Source organism: Myripristis murdjan, chromosome 18 (assembly GCF_902150065.1).
Source record: "Myripristis murdjan chromosome 18, fMyrMur1.1, whole genome shotgun sequence".
NCBI classification, from domain to species: Eukaryota; Metazoa; Chordata; class Actinopteri; order Holocentriformes; family Holocentridae; genus Myripristis; species Myripristis murdjan.
Genome location: NC_043997.1, coordinates 9,798,076 through 9,817,524, shown reverse-complemented (window position 1 = coordinate 9,817,524; position 19,449 = coordinate 9,798,076). Strand labels below are relative to the sequence as shown.

At 39.1% G+C, this 19,449-nt stretch overlaps 1 protein-coding gene across 1 annotated transcript in view; it reads right to left on the bottom strand.

The window, feature by feature from the left end:
* rbm46 (RNA binding motif protein 46) overlaps positions 1-19,449 on the bottom strand; it is a 127,328-nt gene that overhangs the window by 89,063 nt on the left and 18,816 nt on the right. The window contains exons 9-10 of the mRNA XM_030075697.1: positions 18,819-18,964; positions 18,370-18,382 (exon numbers count right to left, since the gene is read on the bottom strand). Of these exons, the coding sequence (XP_029931557.1) occupies positions 18,370-18,382; positions 18,819-18,964 (159 nt within the window). The remainder of the gene's footprint in view (positions 1-18,369; positions 18,383-18,818; positions 18,965-19,449) is intronic.

The window sequence follows — 19,449 nt, the reverse complement described above, 5'->3', positions numbered from 1 at the left end:
GTGAGATGTTGTACTTTGTGCTTTTTTTCCCCCACAAGGAATATAAAGATCTCATAAATGCATATTATCTGCAAACCCAATTTCCTGAACTCTCAAGGCTGCAGTTTACACCACTGATGCAAAATCGAGAAGGGGGGGGGGCATATTGCACATTTTGAAATTATGTTTCATGGCATACTCAGAGCAGAGATGGCACTCAGTGGCAGCTCTGGCTTGGACAACAGAGATACTAAAATATATAAAACATACAATGAAAATGTGATGTTTTACATGCCAAGTCCGTGCTCTCCTGCTTTGCCCATTTGGTTGTGGACCTCACAAGGGGGCTGCAGTGGCTGGAAATCTCTTCGCTGACCTGGCAACCCTCCCATCACTCCAACTGCCTGTGCTCATGAGACACACGGTGCAGGCTCCAGAGAAAGTGTTGCGTAGGAAACACAACGACCACAATCATTTGAGTTGACTGCAATCATTTTGCATGACTGTGATATTTCAGAGTCAGTTGATTTCGTCCAAATGACGGGGACTTTTAAGCCACACTGCAAAAACGCAAAATCTTACCAAGATTATTTGTCTTATTTCAAGTCAAAAATGTCTTATTACTAGTCAAAATATCTCATTACACTTAAAATAAGACATGATCACCTCAGAAGTAAATTGTTTTTAGACAATTTTCACATGTTTCAAGTGAAAATTCACTTGAAACAAGTGAAAAGTTGCTTGTTTCATTGGCAAAATTTGCCAGTGGAAAAAGTGAAAATTCACTTGAAATAAGTGAAAATTAGCTAGAAACAAGCAACAAATTTTGCCAATGAAACAAGCAAATTTTCACTTGTTTCAAGCAAATTTTCACTTGAAACAAGAGACAATTGTCTAAAAACAAGTTACTTCTGAGGTGATCATGTCTTATTTTAAGTGTAATGAGATGTAATGAGATAAGTGTAATGAGACTTGAAATAAGACAAATAATCTTGGTAAGATTTTGAGTTTTTGCAGTGCAATATCAGGAATGATTGATGAATGCTATTTAAATCAAATCCTACAAAGACAAACAGATATTTGACTGTTTTTTGCTGCCCATGTTCCAGTGGTCAGTGTTAATATTTATTTTTCTCTTCATAAGCTTTTACAACAATATAAATAGGTTTGTAATGCATTATTAAAGTAGTAATGGGACAACGAAGACACTTGTCCTCCAATCCATATGACCACATATGTCATCCGTCTCTAATACGACCCAAAGCAACGTTTCCTGAGCGAGCTACCCGTTTGCTCACTAACTAGCCACCACACATATTTGAACTCTCGTCATCTGAGTGAAAGTTGGTTGACACATTTGCCGCCCCATCAACTAAACCGCACTGTGATTATTTCCTACTAGAGGTTAGATGACCTCTAGTGGTCCTATAAATAACTTTAGGCTAAAAGGTCACTATAGGTCATAATACGTCGACCTGTGGGGCCGTTTTTGATCGGAGGACGGAGCTACAGACCGTCTTTTTTCATATTTTTATCTGGTAAGGATCGATCGGCTTTGGTCCACATGTGCACTGGTGCTTGCTCACACCCACGAATGCACCCAGGCACAGTTTGATAAGTACCTTGGACACGGGCCAGCAGAGCAGAAACAGGCCTATGCATCTCGTGTAGACTAATGATAGGAGGCGGCTCTATTTCTCACAACAGAGGTCGCAGTTGTCGCCGTTCGCCCACCTCACCGAACACAATGAAATATTGTTTTTACTGCACGGTTTGTGCAATTTGTATTTCCTGTTTGTCCCAAAGCGTGAGCTGGTGCAGTAATGTGGCCAGCTCTCTGGAGCACTGTGAAACTGTGGGGACACAACTTCAGGCGAAAGTCTCTTTCTAACTTTATTCTTCAACCCAGCTGCACTTCCTCTGAATATCTGACTCTTGTGAATTATACGAGATTATACGTAAGTGATTAAAAACTTGTTCCGACTTTAGATATCAGAAATGGCTGTGATGTTCTCCTTGGATTTTCTCGTCATGGAATTTGAGTTTGGTGTCGAGCGGCTCCAAAGCTTTGGAATGGATTGCCGCTCCACATCAGGCAGGCCTTCTCACTATCTCATTTTAAAACCCTTCTTAAAACCCACTTCTTTTCTTTAGCTTTTGATACCATGTAGGATTTTTGATTTTATGATTTTTGATTTTATGTTTTTTTTCTTTTTTATGCTGTACCAGCATTGCCTTTTACATTATTTTATTCTATTTAAATTATAATTGTATAATTTTATTTTATTATTTTATATCAATTTATTATTTTATATGATTTTATTATTTTATTATTATTATTGTTTTATTTGATCTTATTTTATCGTGTTATCCTATTATGTATTTTTACCTTTTTATTCTGCTTCTATTGTGTTATTTTGTGGTGTTTTATCTTGTTGTGCAGCACTTTGGAAAATCTTGTGTTTGTTAAAATTGTGCTATATAAATAAAGTGGATTAGATTGGATTGGATTGGTTTCTTTGGTGCTGCTCATGCCGACACACTTGCTGGCCGTAGCAGCTATGACGCCACCGAGGTCTGGATTTTGGTGATCATTCAAAAACAAAATCAGAGCTATGTAAGTGTATGAATAATCAAGGTTTAAAAGTGTCTGTTGAGCATCTTTTGCTGTTGTGAGTGGCGTTGAGTTCACCTAGAAGCCCCTACCCAGTTCTTTCCTCTTCTGTTTATTCTACACAAACCTGGAAACGTAAAATGCATCACTTCCTGTGCAGCGGGAAAGAGCTACGAGACACGAGTGTACAGAGCAGCAGATGGAAACAATTAATATACTCATATTCTCATATAGTTCTTACTAGCCATCAAACAGGTTGAGTCAGTCATAGGAGCTTCACCTGATGACTAAACAAACATTTTATATTCTCCAAATAAATTAAAAATGATATACATGTAGTAACATTTTCTCTCCAGCAGGTGTCACTGTTTGTGATTAATGGTAGCGAGTGGATGGAGAGTGATATAATCAATGTGATCAGTAATTCCATATACATTTATTCTCACAAAGTAGTGGCTTTGACTCCATTTCTGATTTAATGCAGCTTACAGTGCTAAAAAAAAAAAAAAAAAAAAAAGATGAATTATGCACATTACAACATAATTTTGTGTGCTTTTTTTTTTTCTTTTCTGCAGACAACCTGATGAAAGTGTGGAGCGAAAATGAAAACAACGATCTCATAATGAGCCCATTTATTTTGGAGAATATCCAGAAATACACCGACGACCCCGAGAAGTAATTCCACTCATATCAAAGTGGGAGAGCGCTGCATATTATTGCCCTACAGTTAAAGAGGAATATTTTTAAGACAAATTGCAGACGCACAAGTCTCCCAGGGCCTCTCTCTCTCTCACACACACACTCGCAGACAATTTTTTCTCAGTCCTGCCGACTCTGATGGGGCAAAAGCATGACGAAGAATGAGGTTTTCATGCCTATAAGGCCACATTTTTTTCTCTTTAGAGGGAAATTTGGCAAAATAACCGTCCGCAGTGCTCTCCAGCAGTCATCATGCTGCAGCTGTAATGGGGCAGCACTTCTTAATGCAGACTGGGAAAACACTTTTAGGGAATACAAGTCTTCACATTTCCAAGTCTGATCGTTCCATCCAAGACCAAAGCACAACTCGCATGGGACAGATGCCAGCTGGGGATTTCCACAAATTCTGAAAAAAACTGCAGAAATCATCTGTGATTTTAATCCCACGCACGAAATTAAATCCTGTCCCCAGATGATATGAACTCAACGTGAATCAAGCTCAGCCAGAATTTGTTTGGGCGTAAGATCTTTGATTCCCATATTTCTCCTGTCATGAAAAATGAGGCAGTGTTGGAACCTGTACTTGAAGCTTCTGAATGGATTTGCAGTGCAGATGTCAGTTTGAAGTTTGCTAAATCAGAAAGTGACAAACTGTTAAGTAGCGACAGACTGGCGGATTCATTTTGCCATCAATAACGTGAACCGTAAATTCACAGCCATTCATTAAATGAATCGTAAATGATTCAGCTGAAATCATTTCATGTTGATTCATTATTCTATTTATTCATTATTCTATCTTTTAGCAGACTGATGCAGCTGAGTCAGGTCCTTGTAATAAGTGTTGGCTAGCAGGTAGTAAAGGCCTTATAAGCTTTAGTAACACCATTAAGTGTTAATAAGACTATATTAGTGTATTAATAATAGCATCATAAACATTTATTTTATAAGACATTCATAAGCACTATGTTTTTTGCAGTTACCTTGTTTAAAGTTACCGAATGTAAAGCGAGAACAGTGGTTATTAAGGTTAATAAATCCTTTATTATGCACTATGTAATAGGGAACTATGATTTTCACAGCTTAACCCTAACCCTCACACGTGGTTAAGGTTAAGGTTCGGGTAAAGCTAACATTTCCCTAAATCTTAACCAAGATTTTTTCACCAAAGGACTCTGAGGCTGGTGCATCTCATCCCGGCATCAGTGTCTGTGTTTGGGTGTTGGAGACATGAAGGGGTGTGAGAGCGTTTGACGATCCGGCAGTGAGAGTGTGTTGTCATACACCAGATAGATATTCATATTTGATAACCTATCTATCTAAAAAAATTGCTTTTTTCAGTGAATCTCTTACTTTCTCTAATATTGTTTGCGTGAAGCAGCCATTTCTAGTTGGTCTTTTTCTCTCTCTTTTTTTTTTTTTTTTAAATAAAACATGACATGGAAAGCATGACAACACGATATGGAAAGCATCATCACCCCGTCAGCTGACGTCAGTTGCCGGTCTGAATCCAGATTTTTGATCTTGCCATTCATACAAAATGGAAAACATCAGCCATGGCGCCGACTGCTTATTTCGCTCCTGATGTGTCTTGTATCACATGAAAAACCCCAAGTGGACACGTTAACAAGGTTTACAACATAATTTTCATCTGAAGGGTTTTTCTTTAACTACTAATAAATGAATAATAAAGTTTTTTTCAACCTTAAAACAACAAAAAGGCATAGTACAGGTTTAACAATGACATAACAGGTAAGTTAAACAACATAAATTTGTTTGCAATGCTAGTATAAATAATGATAGAAGGCTTTTATTAACGTCCATAAGCAGTCCATAAGCTGTTAATAAGTTTTTATATGCGCATATAAATAATCTAACAATAAACATGTTTATAATGCTATTATTAATACACTTCTATAGTCTTATTAACACTTATTAATGTTAATAAAATTCTTCTAAAGGATTTATAAGGCTCTTATTACCTATTAACTAACACTTATTACAAGGACCTTAATATGAAGCATTACTGAATTTATTATCTATGTACTGATGTACCAATGTACCAACATAAATGGTAACAGCATTATTTCACTGTGTTTTACTTTTTGGTAGCTGAAATTCCTCCGCACTACCCCTTTAATCCGTCTTAGAGTGAAATGTTAGATAATATAAACACTCGTCTCCAGGGCCGTCTGAGCTTTACGCTTTGATTCTGTTTGCCCCATTGAAAGCTAATGGGCGAGCAGGGGCTGTCACGCCGCTCGGATGCAGTCGAGGCGAGAGGCAGACAGCGGCGAGGCGTCCGGGGGAAACGCCTGACTGGAAAGTGAACTCCCATCTTTGCGTTCGTCAGCGGAATTCATCGCGGAGCCGCCGACAACCGGGGACGGTTTGGGAAAAGGAAAAGCTGAAGCGAAGATCAGGGGGGAGAGATTGTTATAAAATCCTGCTTTCTTTGTGCTGACTTCACAACAACGTGCGAAGATAATAGCTGGTGACAAAAACACTGAGAGGAATGAGCGCGCAGGGAGGAAACAAAAAAAAAAAAAAAAAAAAAAAAAAAAAGTCAATGTGTTTCTGGTGCTGACGGTGTGAATTACTTGGTGTGTAACCCATCCAGGCTATTAAATGTAACGCCGCCTGCATAGTAATGCATTTGCTCCCTCCTGCTGCTAATTACATAGCCCTTTTTTGTAATTAGTGTCAGGCAGGCAAACACTCAGAGCCAGCTCGTAAATATTAGACTTTCTTCCTCCTCTTTTACTGCACACAGCGAAAAAATAAAAAAATCTCCTTTTCACAAGTAATTTAGTCTCATATTCAGTGTTAAACAAGGTAACAACTCTGCCAATAGGGTGAGATATACTCAGTTTTTTCAATGCTAATTAACTTGTTTACTGAATTTCCTTGAGTCGAGTGTCACCTTCTGAGTGCAACAGGCTGACACGCTTTATTCTACCTTGTCTGAGCATATTTACACTTGCCCCCCAAACACCGAGCATGAGACTGAATGACTAATTAACACGGACACTTGTTTGCAGCGCGAAGGTGTGTGCAGTGAAGCCGATACGCCAAACCTGTTTTGTAGAAAACCTTTCACGGCATGGTGAAAACAGAGGTAATAAAGGGATTTAAGGCAGTTTAATACATTTCAAGGCCCTCAGGAGTTTCAGCAGGGAGGATTATGGCTGACATGACGGTTTAAGTGTGAATGAAGTACAGCACTCCTGCACTCTACTTCACCTTAAGAGCCATAACACACCATGGCAGTCGAGTCATGTATCTGTTGTACTCTCTGATCTTCACTTACAAGATGCACGAAGGCACAATCACCTCCGAGATTAGCGGGTTCAATCCTCGCTGGGGCGACCTGAGTTTAAAATGTGCACACTGCACCGTACTGTGAGGTGGTTTGAATAAAAGTGAAGACCAAATTGTATATAGTTCATTTATGAGTGAATAAATCAGTTCAAACCTGGGTCATCTTTGGGCTGACCTCAGTCATCAGAGGTAAATAAATGATGATTTGTATATGGGGGGTATAGCTGCTAAAGGAGAAACCAAATCACTGCACATTAGCATCTTGCAAAATAAGTACAACCAAAAAAAATGTCAAATGGGAAATGAACAGAAACTGAAGAGCAACTGGGGGGGGCGCAAACAATTCCTTAACCCTTTAAAGCCACACGTGTCATTTAAAGACTGTACAGCATTTGTACAACAAATTTTTACTGAAACATCGATAGGAAAAATTACTGACTTGATGCAATGTGAAATTACTGAACATTTCATAACGTTTTTGTTTGTAAAACCGTGTTGAAAGTGGCTGTCTTAAATTTAACACAGCAGGTATATTGAGGTCATTCTCACCAAATGGGTCAAAATAATAAAAAGATAATACTAAACAATGGTTATTTTCTATGTTTGGAAGGAAACATGTTCTTTTATAGGTTTGGAATTACCAATGTGTTAAAGAATTTTTGTGTTTTATGATGTTTTATGATGAAAATCAAGCACAATTGTCTGATGTGCCAAATATGATACAAATTGAAACTCATAGTTGGGAATTGATATTTGATTTTTTTTTTTTTTTTTTTTTTTTTTTTTTTTTTTTTTTGGCTGTTTAGTTGGACCAATAATGGCTCCAGTTTCAAAGAATTGGAATTTTCGGTCAATTATTTGATGGCTCAGGCTTTACAGGGTTTAATCCCTGGTCATGACAATAAACCAACAAGTCCTCTAATCCACACGACCACATAGGTCATTTGCTCCGACGCTCTTCATACAACCCACAGGAGTATTTCCTAAATTAGAAAGCGACCACTGGAGCATCTCTAATATGAGTCAAAGGATCGCTTCCCGGCTAGTTTGCTCATGAGCCACTAAAAATACTTGGTTAAGGGTTAGGGAAAGGTCAAGGTTAAGGTTACAAAACGTTAGGCAGCTAATATTAGTGAACGAATATTTCCTTCTCGTACCTCAGAGAAGGCAACAGACGCTTTCAGCCGGCCGAAGCAGAGCGGTTGATTGTCGTGGCATGTCGAAGCTTGCATGTCGCTCTTTGAAAGTTTGAAAAGAACGCGAGAACCGAGGATTCAAAGAGGAATGGACTGAGACATGTGCATTTTTGAACCCGTTACTTTCTGAACAAAGAAGCAGCAGTGACCAGTGAGTAAGATTTTGACGATGAAACACAGCTATATTTACGCTATTAAACATTCATGTTACTTTTACAATTGTATGTTTACCCAGACGTATTCTACAAGCGTGCTGAATGCATTTTGTATTTGGAAATCCATATTTAAATAAGCAGTTGTAAGCCACACCAGTCAGTAGGATAAATTCATTCATGAAAGTAATCCAGTCTCTTTCCAACAAAACTCCCACTTGAACATTTTATTTAGCGTAGTATAGTATGTGCTGGATTCAAACTGTGCATATGCTATTATTATCTTCATATTCTGCTGTATTTAGCAGTTTTGCTGTCCAGGCAGTCCACTTGCCCCATGGTTATCAGTTTTATGTTATGATATATTATGAAAGTCTGACAGTCCGACCTGAATGCAGGATACCTCCTGACGCCCATGGAGTTAAAATGAGACTTTTAAAAAAGACGAGGCATTTTTGAGAAAGCCAATCAAAACAAACGAAGGCAGTCCTCCTAACCCTGCTCTCTCTTTGCTGTGGCTTGTTGGGACCCAAAAACAGATTCAGGTCCCGGTGGGTCCAAAACACTCGAGGAGAAGCAAGATGCTTATGTGAGTCTGGATCCCACGGTGACACGCCGAAACTTACTCGGCAGGGTCCCAGGATGGAAACAGCTCAAAAATCCCCATTCTAAATATATATATTTTTTACACACACACACACACACACACACACTCCAAACCTCTCGCTCAGACTTTGATGTCAGAAACTACAGACAACAAAGTCAAAACTGCACTCCTGCTCATTAGCATGTTCTGGAAAATAAAGGGAGAGTGAAGGCGCTGCAAAATAAACAGTGGCATCCACTTTAAAGTATACATTTTGCTCATGTGCATTTAAATTTACAGTATAAAACCTTTCACCATGCAGCGACAACACACCTTAAACCATAAATATATACCGTAATACACCATCTGCGGTTGCATAATTACGTCGCAGTCAGATTGTCTCTTGTTTTTTCATGAGTCATTATGAATCATATCCTTCCTCGAACTCATCACGTTTTTCATCAAGGTCAAGGAAAAGGGCTACAGTTTAAAGGGGCTTTGTAAGATTTAAGGATCTAAGTATAATTCCCTGGTGACCAGCTAATAAACTGAATTGGGGGGAAGAAAAAACAAGACAGCGATGAAAGAAAGCTAAGAGACCAGGCAAAACAAGAAAATAGAGAAAAATGTGATGGCAATAGACCAAAAAAGAGAAAGATTGAAAGAGAAAAAAAGGTAAAACTGTGACCGTGTTAAAAACATACACACATTAAGGCTATTAGGATTCGTAAAACACACCACTTACAGGTCAAATCACACACACACACACACACACACACACACACACACACACACACAACTTCCTGCAAATTCTGATGATGCAGGATGCGGTTGCCTTGCCTACAGCTACAGAATTCACAAAACACACACACACACACACACAAACACATACTCAAACACACACACACACACACACACACACACACACACACACACACACACACACACACACACACACACACACACACACACACCTGGGGTTTCAGCAGTTTTCTGTTTCCCTCCATCAGCAAGTTGAAAGAGTAAAGAGAAGGAGTGTGTGTATGTGTGTGTGTGTGAGAGAGAAAGAAAGAAAGAGAAAGAGAGATTGGTTTCCTATAATTGAACATCTCACAACAAAAACAATATTAACAAAAAAACATCTTAAAAACAAACTTTCCATTGTTTCTTTCTGTCACTCACTCAGACACACTGGTGTCAGCAGATGTGATTAAGGGGACAAAGAGACGGAGAGCGAGTGACTGAAAATGTGGATGAAAGAGAGCAACGGAGAGATGGAGGGAGGAAGCCGGTGAAACAGGGAGACAGAAGCACAGAGGGGAGGGAAGGTCATCAGAGTGGAAGAGAGAAACAAAAAGGCAGAGAGAGAGGAGAGCGGGAAGGAAACAAAGTGAGAGATGGGAGAGAGAGAAAGAGATACACACCGGGGTTTGAAAACGTTTTTGTTTCAAAGGACACCATGGCGACACATTCATGGAACACGTCAAATAACGTGACAGAAAGGGAATGAAAGAGGGGAAATCAAAATCAGAGAGAGAGAGAGAGAGAGAGAGAGAGAGAGAGAGAGAGAGAGAGAGAGAGCAGGGGTATTGGTTTCCTATAAATGAACATCTAACGACATAAAAACTGCTCATTCTTCCTCTCACTCATTCACACACATCACTACTAGATCGAGACACACTCAAGTACCTCACAGAGGAGAAACCAGATCATTGCGCATCAGCAGCCAAATGCATCACTTCAAAAGCTCAAGTCATCAATAAGTAAGATTGATGAGCTGTGACTGATGCTTGGTTATGCCACTGTGTTATAGGGCTGCCCCCTGGAAGCAATTTTTTTTTTTTTCCCTAGGATGGCAAAGTCATGATCTAATTGACTTTACATTCATTCTCTACAACCAATCTTAGCCATAACCAATGGATGCCCGGCCCTTAAGCAATAAGTCAAAATGACCACTCACATGACTTTGCCACTGTCAGTCGCAGACCTCTGCAGGTGACTAAGAGGGTGGAGACGATACATGGTAATATGGAAGGAAAGAACATTGAGATTAAGATTTGAGAACTGGTTGATGTGTAATTAACTGGATTTATTAACTGGGGAATGATTAAAGCCACTCTTCCCAAAATCAACATGAAAACGTGAAATCGAGACAAAGCCCACTGATCTGGTGGAGGATTGCTATCCAATACTGGTGACAAATGGATACCGACCACACACACACACACACACACACACACACACACACTCTTTTCCCCCATTTTATTGAGCATAACATGATCCAACAAACAGTATTTAAAAATCAAAGTGAACAGGGCAGCTCTGTAACCAAAAAACTGACCTTCAACACTTCAAATTGCAATGAAGAAAACATATTTTCAAAGACGAAAAAAACAGCTACGAGTAAAATGTTACCCTATTATTAACAATAAAATCAACAAAGCACAGAAATGACATCCAAAAGGTGGCCGGTGTTTCCTGCTTTTCACAAAGTGTTTCTTGAGCCCTGAGTTGAAAATCTTCTCCATCTGCCTGAAGTGGAAGTTTACATTCTGAATTCATCTCTCTCTCTCCATACTTCTGAGACGAGTGCAACTCAAGTTCACAGAAATGAGAAGAGGATTGGTAACTATCGGTAACAAAACTACTTATCCAGGAAAAACAAAACCACAAAAAAAAAAAAAAAAAAGTATCAAGCCTGAAATGTATCTGCGTCCAATAGTAAACAGTGAAACTAATCAACAACACATGGATGTAAATCAATCAACAAAAATGGCATTGGAGTGTCATTCCAACAACTGTCTATCCTTTATGCAAAAACAGTATAGCTATCTGATTTTCACACTTGTTACATGAAATTCATATCTGATCTTATTTATTTTTTCCCTCAAATTTTTTATAGAATGGCAGATAATCTCATTTATTTTGGAATGAAACTCTTTCTTTTCATTTAACAGATCTATGAGTGCATGCATGTCAACATTAAGTCTCAGATTTATGTTGTTTGAGTTTGTTCTCTGTCCTAAAACTGTAAAAACCTAAACTGTTTATCCTGATACAATAAATGTTCTGATATGCTAACTACAGATTATCATCCTCAGTGTTTAATAAATAAGGTCGTATTCATAAATATTGGAGGGCAATTCCGTTCTTACAGCGATTGTTTCTTAAATGTTTCGTCCCTGATTTTGGATTTGAGATGTGATTTTCATTCTTTGGATTGTTCAATAAATAGCTGTTATATTTTTGTACACGCACACTGAATATAGTTTAAGACACTGTGAACTGTTCTGTTTTAATGACCAAGATATGGCAATGCAAATGAAATCATAACGCAATGAGCTTTGGACATGAGTTAGTGCAGTAAATAAAAAGGCAATGGGATGATGGGGTAAGTATTACTTACAAACTGGCTGTAAAATAGTCAATTTTTCTTTCTTTCTTTTTTTTTTTTTTAATCTAAAGTACTTTGGGATTGCAACTCAAAAAAGGTATCATCTCTTTTTTCAAACTGCCTTGTATCCTTTTCTCTCCCCTCTCTCTCTGTACTAGTAAATATACAAATATCCAACACTGAATATGAGCAGTAACGCAGCTTGCGCCTTAACTCTGAAACAGCATAAGGTGAAACTCTTCAGCCCTCAAAGAACCATAACTTGTTAAATAAAGAGTCACACTGTGAAAGGACTGGTGAAAACGTCCAGCCCTCATAGTGTTTAATGGCTTCTCCGTCTGTTTTCTGTCCAATAGGCACAACAAAGACAGCCTGCCTTTAAATTTGCCTGTACATTCGAATTTTGTGTCCCTATTCTGCCTTATTGTCTCAAACATGTAGAACTTGAGTTAAAACTGGTATCAAATGTATCACAGTTTGACTGTAAAATTTCCTTTTTGCCTCCTAGACTGTCAATTATGTTAACGGATCAATAAAAGTAGAGACAAAAACATTCAGCAGGGAAATGACAAGCAAAAATAAATAAATTGGTTAGCCTTTAATCTCTCTTTCTCCTCGTCCTTTTCTCAAGTCGACATAACTTAGTTTGACTTCACTCTAACATGAAATGAAAAAAGGCTCTTTTTTTAAATGAACCAGCATCCAGGTATTTAAACTGTCTATTTACACGCTCCTCTTTTCTTCCTCCCTCACGCTGAGATAACTTACCGAGAAACTAAACACATCTCGGCCTCACTGACAAAATATCACCGTGTCTCCCTCTGTCTTTGTCCCTATATGACCGGAGTTTAGACATTTTCCATTGCAGAGTCTTGACTCAACTGTCCTCTTCATTCCTTTTCTCTTTACTTTCTACCTCAAATGACAGTAGTCTAGATTAAACTCCAAACACCACCAAGACATGTTTGTCTGTGAGGCGGGGAATCTTGAGTTTGCCTTAAAAGTCTCTTTCTGCTGCTCTTCTCCCTTTCCTCGTGCTTAGGAGCTCTCTCTTCTCATTCCTCTCTTTGTTCCTCCTCCTTGGACTAGACCACAAACACAGCCATGAAATGAGTTTGGCAAATTAGGAAACACTTGGAAAAGTTGTCTGCTGAGATGTTGTTGTTTTTCCTACCCTACTTCCCTTGGAGATCTTTCGCTCTCTCTGTAAAAGATTAAAAAAAAAAAAAAAAAAAAAAAAAACACCAAGAAGAACTGGCCGGTTAAATTTGATGCATATGAAAGACATCTTAAATCTGCCTCAGAGATCTCTTCCTCTCTCCTTTTCTTCCTCTCTTGCTCTCTTCTTCCTCTTCTCTCTCATTCCATAAAATAACTTAGAAATATAAAACTGTATAACTAACTATAACTATAACTATATACACAGTGGCAAAACATGGTGGCGTGCTAGGAGGACATTTGAAGACATTTTCCAATCTTTGTTATTAAATCTTCCTCCATAACAACAAAATACGCCTACTAATATATATTTTTTTTATTTTCTTAGTTGCAGCAAGACCATGCTGCAACCATACCACTACCCAATGTCTTTGGGTTCCTTAACCAAATGGCATCTATGATACCCGAACCTAAATGAATACACACGCACACTCCCATCATAAAACTTTGATTATTATTGAAGTAACTGCACAGCTTAAGTTATTTATTTAGGCACTGCCTGTATTTTTGAATGTCTAAATTGTGTATGTAGCAGATCTTGTTTATCAAATGCATATTTAGGATTTTGTTGAGCACATATCCTATCTTCTACTGAAACAAACTGAAACCTAAAGGAAAACAAATCATTGTGTGTCCATCAGTCAAAACAGTGGTTGGTTGTCTACAGAAGTGACAGGTAAAGGAAACAAATTTACCAATCATTGGCTATAAATAAAACAAAAATCACCTGGATTTGAGCTGGTGGCAGGTGGTAATTTCCCAGGGTGTGTATAGCCCTGCATACAAGTGTGTACATGCAGTCTGTCCACGTGCTGATAACTTTTCTGGGGCAGTAATTTCATACCCTGCTGTGGCATTGTGGGTAAGGCATGGTGGGGGAAACATATGGGTGGATGAAAAGGAAGAAAACAGAGGGGGGACAAAACCCAAAACATTCCCCTTCCTACTTTTTATCTCTTATACTTGCTCTGTTTCTCCCTGAGACAGTGGTTTTAGTAAGATAATCTAAAGTATTAAAATTCCTCGCTATCTTCCTCTCTCCCTGTTTTCCTCTTTGAGGTTCAGGTTTTCTAAAACAAAGGATAGCACTAATCAGGACCAAAATATTCCGCTTATCATTTTCCTCCCTCATTCTCTCGGAGATGAAGCGAGTGTTTAAATTGGGAGGAGGAAGATTTGAATGAATCAAACAGATGGAGGACATGAACAGTTCAAACTACAATAACTCGCTCCTCTCTTTCTCATCTCATCTGCTCTGTACCTCGCTGCAGGGAACAACCAAGATAGAGCGAGGCTCAAAGCCAGACTATTACAAAAACACAGTGTGAGAACATATTCGGTAACCATAACAAAAATGTTGCACTCCTCCTCTCTTCTTTTCTCTTCGTATCGCTCCTCCTCCCATGTTTAAACTTTTCCTCTGTGCCTCTTCCTTTCAGATGAGAAGCGCCTTCCGGCAATGACAGATGACCTCTTTGACACCAGGTTTATCTGGGAGAGGGGGAATATGAAATGTTTACTTTGCAAAAAGGATGCAATGATGGCTAGTTTGTGTCCACAACTGCGTACATGCCAGTCTGTGCTCATAAGAAGACTTCTATTCCAAAATGAAATGACCAACATTTGAAAACCAAGACACCGATGCACCTGGTAAAACTTGTTGCAGAATATGTGTGATGATGGTTTCAAATACAGTAATTCTTACTGAGGACAGATGTGATTGCATTTTTGAATTTGACTAATGAAATTCTAGTATATATCTAGATCAACCTATCTATGTATATGTTAGGGCTGGGCAAGTTAACGCGTTATTATCACGTTAATTCATTAGACTACTGACGCCGATATTTACTTTATCGCACATTAACGCATGTTGCTCACATGCTTTTATTTTGTAAAAGTCTGTTGCACTCAGTCTAAAGCCCAAACGCGCCCAAGCACGTTTGCCCCTGGTGTGCGCGTCATCACGTTGAAACAGACACAGGCATGGCCCGACGACATTATAAATCAGTGTAGTTCAAATACATTCATCATGTCTTCCTTTTAACTAAAAGACGTTTTTGGTCCTTTTAATCAGACATGGGATGTTTATTTACCGTGACAGTTTCGGAGGTAACTTCCTCCTCCTTCAGAAAGGTCCAACTGACAGCCGGAGCGGCACCTGGCAGATCCAGCAGAATAGACCTGACCGGGTTGCCGCACACCGCGCGGTGCCGCGGCCGGTGCTGGCTGTACTGACGCGGTGCCGGCCAGCACCAGGTCTGCCGGATCCCCGCGCACACAGACTGCTGTACTTTCATTATAAACAGACTTTTGTTTATACGCGGTTGCAGCAGCACAACGGACAATGACACAGACAACATGGTTGATTATTGATTGCGCAACAATCGCTTGTGAAAGGTTGTTTTCTCTTGCTGGTCACATTGTGCAAAATAAAAAGAGAGCTTCTTTATCTTATGAAAATGTAAATAATCGTGTGTGCCTTAGCAACTGGCTTAGTGCAGAGGAATAGAAAAAAAACAGAAGTCCAGTAAAACATGCGCTTTACATTCTAGTCCCCTGTAAAGGAAGTTTCAGTAGTGAACTTTTTTGTGCTTCACACTTTGGTATTGAACATAGACTGGTAATGCTGCTCCCTGTTAAAAGTTTCTGCTGTTACCTCAGAAATTGCCTGTTTGTCCTGATTGTGGCTCAGGATTTTGTTGGTAGATTTTTTTTTTTTTATAAAGAGAATGTCCTGGCAGTGGCAATAAGCTTTAATTTATTATTATTACTATTATTATTTATTTTATTTATTATTATTATTATTATTATTATGACATTTTTTAAGTTGAGATTTACACTAAATATGTGTTACTGATAAGTGGTGATGTTAAAAGTGTTTGCACAACAAATGTTATGGCACTTTCGTTTATATGGCAGCAGAACATTGAAATAAAAGTGCTCTTTACAATACTTATTGGATTTTGCAAATACAATGCGATTAATTGTGATTAATCAGGCAAATTATGCAATTAATTGCGATTAAAGATTTTAATTGTTGCCCAGCCCTAGTATATGTATATGTATATCTATCTATGGAGATCTATATATATATCTATCTAGATAGATAGATAAAGATATATTTTTTCCTATAAAAGGGTAAAATATACAGCATTTTGGACTGTAATTCTTGATACCAGGGTCCCAGTAAACTGAGTGCACAGTAATCTTCTCACCCTGAGCCAGGGTGAAAATATCGACAACAAAACCATCCCATAAGGTGCCACAGGATTTGAAACCCTCTACCATCCACCATTTACTCATCTGTCAGCCACAGTGGCTGATAGTCTAAAATTCGTCGACCACTTTCACTTATTTTACCATCCAACTAGCTTTTAGGTCACAACAGGACCCCCAGATGATTGTTGGTTTCCTGTCAATGAAAGTGGCTGGAAGAATAGACCAACCAGAAACCAAAGCAGAAAAAAAAAAAAAAAATCACCCTGAATCTAAATAAATAAATAAATTAAAAAAAAATACTGCATTTTGCTAGTGCTAATTTCCAAGCTTCTGTGACTTTTTTTTTTCTGGATATTTTTTTTATATGTATGTAAAAATATCCACCCTATATCCACACTATCTGTTAGGTGATATATTTTATTATTAATAGTATGAGTATTATGTGTATATATATATATATATATATACATATATATATATCAGAGTTTCCCCCAGTGCTTTATAGGCCTGGCGGGCCGCCAGGCTTTTCTTGCCCCGCCCCGCCAGGCTAAGCGTCGCTTGTTTATTTATTTTAAATAGTTTTTTATGCACCAGAAACAGTGATACCAAAGACGGTATATAGAGCTTTTAACCGCATCTGGTGAAACGGTTGAAAGCGCAATGGCGACATCTTATGGTCGATACGTGAACACTTTCTTTTTCCGAAGTCGGAGGAGCACTGGAGGAGACGATGAGCCCGCTCGTTCACCCCCAGGCCGAGGGGAGTGCATCCCCGGCGAGCCGACCGAGCCGCAGCTCGATGATGAGGCAGAGCCAGTGCGAGTTAGCACGGATGTTAGCACGTCGTCAGAGCAGAAATTACCAGGATAACGCCCACCAAGTTGCGCCGCTACGCGGAATATGGCAGGATTTTTCATAAGTTGAATGAAATGTCGTTTTTGAGTGGAATAGGAACGTGTCTGGCAAAGGCACAGAAGATTTCCAGCTACCGCAGCACACTGACACAGATTGTGTAACAAAGTGAAGAGTCGCCACTCTGCTCTATTTTCACTGGCTAACAGCAGTACACTGGCTTAGCTTGTCTATTCAGAGAAGAGGTATCACTATTTTTAAATCTATGTTATCACAGGTGTGTTTGATAAGTAATTTACATTATTAAAATAATAATAATAATTTAACATGTTGTTAAATTATTGGAGTCAACCCCCCCCACCTTCCCCCCTCAGCGGCCCGACCACCAGGCTTAGCAAGTTTTCTGGGAGAAACCCTGTATATATATATATATATATATTCCCATGTGTAACTGACCAAACATAGACATTTACAGCACCTATAATCGAGTTTGACAGCAGAAAATGTTTCTCTTGGGATTGGTTAAAGGTATTCCAGCGAAACATAGGAAACCACTGATTGAAGTAGAAGGAGACGAGGCATGCTGAGGGACTGCGCACATTACACCACTTCATCACGGAATAACAGCCGTTGATCATCACAGGTTGAAAAGATTGACCTTGACAAACTGATGATATCTAGTTAGAGAGTATTCCAGGGTGGATTTTTCCTATGATTTTTTTTTTTTTAAATGCCACTGTGCCCAGTTTGGTTTTAGTTGATCAAACAGCTTGAAATCCTTCCCTAGATAATACTACAAAGTCTATATGGCTGGGTTACAATTCAATATCATGTATCGTTTGTCAGCAGAATCGTGTCATGATAATTTTGGAATGTCATGACACAATTCTGCTGTGTAAACCGATGATAACAAGCTCATTATTATCTAAAAACTCTTACAAATTTAGGCATGAAACATTTTCAGGAGTATTATTTGAAATATGCAGGACTTTGTTGGACATCACACCAAAAATTACCATTTGGTTTAATGGGATGAATATATTTTTTTATTTGACATGTGATTTCGCGTTTTTGTGATATATACAGCATCGATCAAAAAAGATTATGAATTTGATTTCAACCATACTGCCTGGCCCTACCTGAGGACACACACTACACAGACAAACACAAACAAACAGAGACAAACACAAACACACAACCGCTCCCACAGACAGAGACACAGCCCTCTATGCTGCACAGCTTCACTTCTGAGAATAATATCTTCACTGTTCTGCACAATTACCTGCAGCTAAAATCGAAATATTGGCTCCTGCAATTTCCATATCAGAGATACTGCATTTTTTTGTTTGTTTGTTTGTTTTTGTTTGTTTATTTTTAATCAGCGTCATGGTAAGCAGAATCCTTTGCCTGCACTATCACTAGTAAACACTGATATATTTGTGTGTGTGTGTGTGTGTGCGCATTGTGTGTTTCTTCAATCTCACCAGAAGTAGAAAGACGACTGGGGGTTGATGTAGAGCCTTGGCGCTTGGGAGGCCGGGGGCATGAAGGTGGACAGTGGAGGAGAGAGAGGAGAGACAGGGGAGAGGGGGAAGGGGCTAGGAGGAGGAGGAGGAGGGAGGCAGGAGGGGATGGCTTTGCCGTCGCAAGTCAGCAGGCCCGGACCAGTGGGGGTGGCAAGCGGAGACAGACTACTGGGAGAATCAGCGACACCTCTGCTCAGGAGGGATGAGTCTGACAGGGAAGGAGAGAGAAACTGATCATTCTTATTCATACTTTTTACTCTGCTGTGATTGCCCTCGGCAATGTGCTCTGGCAATACTGCATTTTGTGTTTAGTCTTGCCAATATAGCCACATTGAATTGAGCTGAATTGAATTGTGCCAGAGAGGGAGCTATGAAGAGGAGGGAAGAAGGGAGTTAAATGAAGGAGAGGAGAAGGAGGAATGAAAGAAGACAGCAGGGAGGGATAGAAAGAGGGACAGGAAGGGAGAGAGAGAGAGAGAGAGAGAGAGAGAGAGAGAGAGAGAGGAGAGTAGGTAGTGAGGAAAAGATGGAGGAGGGGCAAGAAAAGAGGAGGTAAAGGAGAATAGACCATGCATATCAAAAAAGGTTTCAGTTCGGTGCAGGACAGAGAACCATCAAAAACTGAAGAAAATGTAGATCCCAGACACTGAACATGAGCTCCCATTAAATATTTACTCAAACCATGCAAGAGAG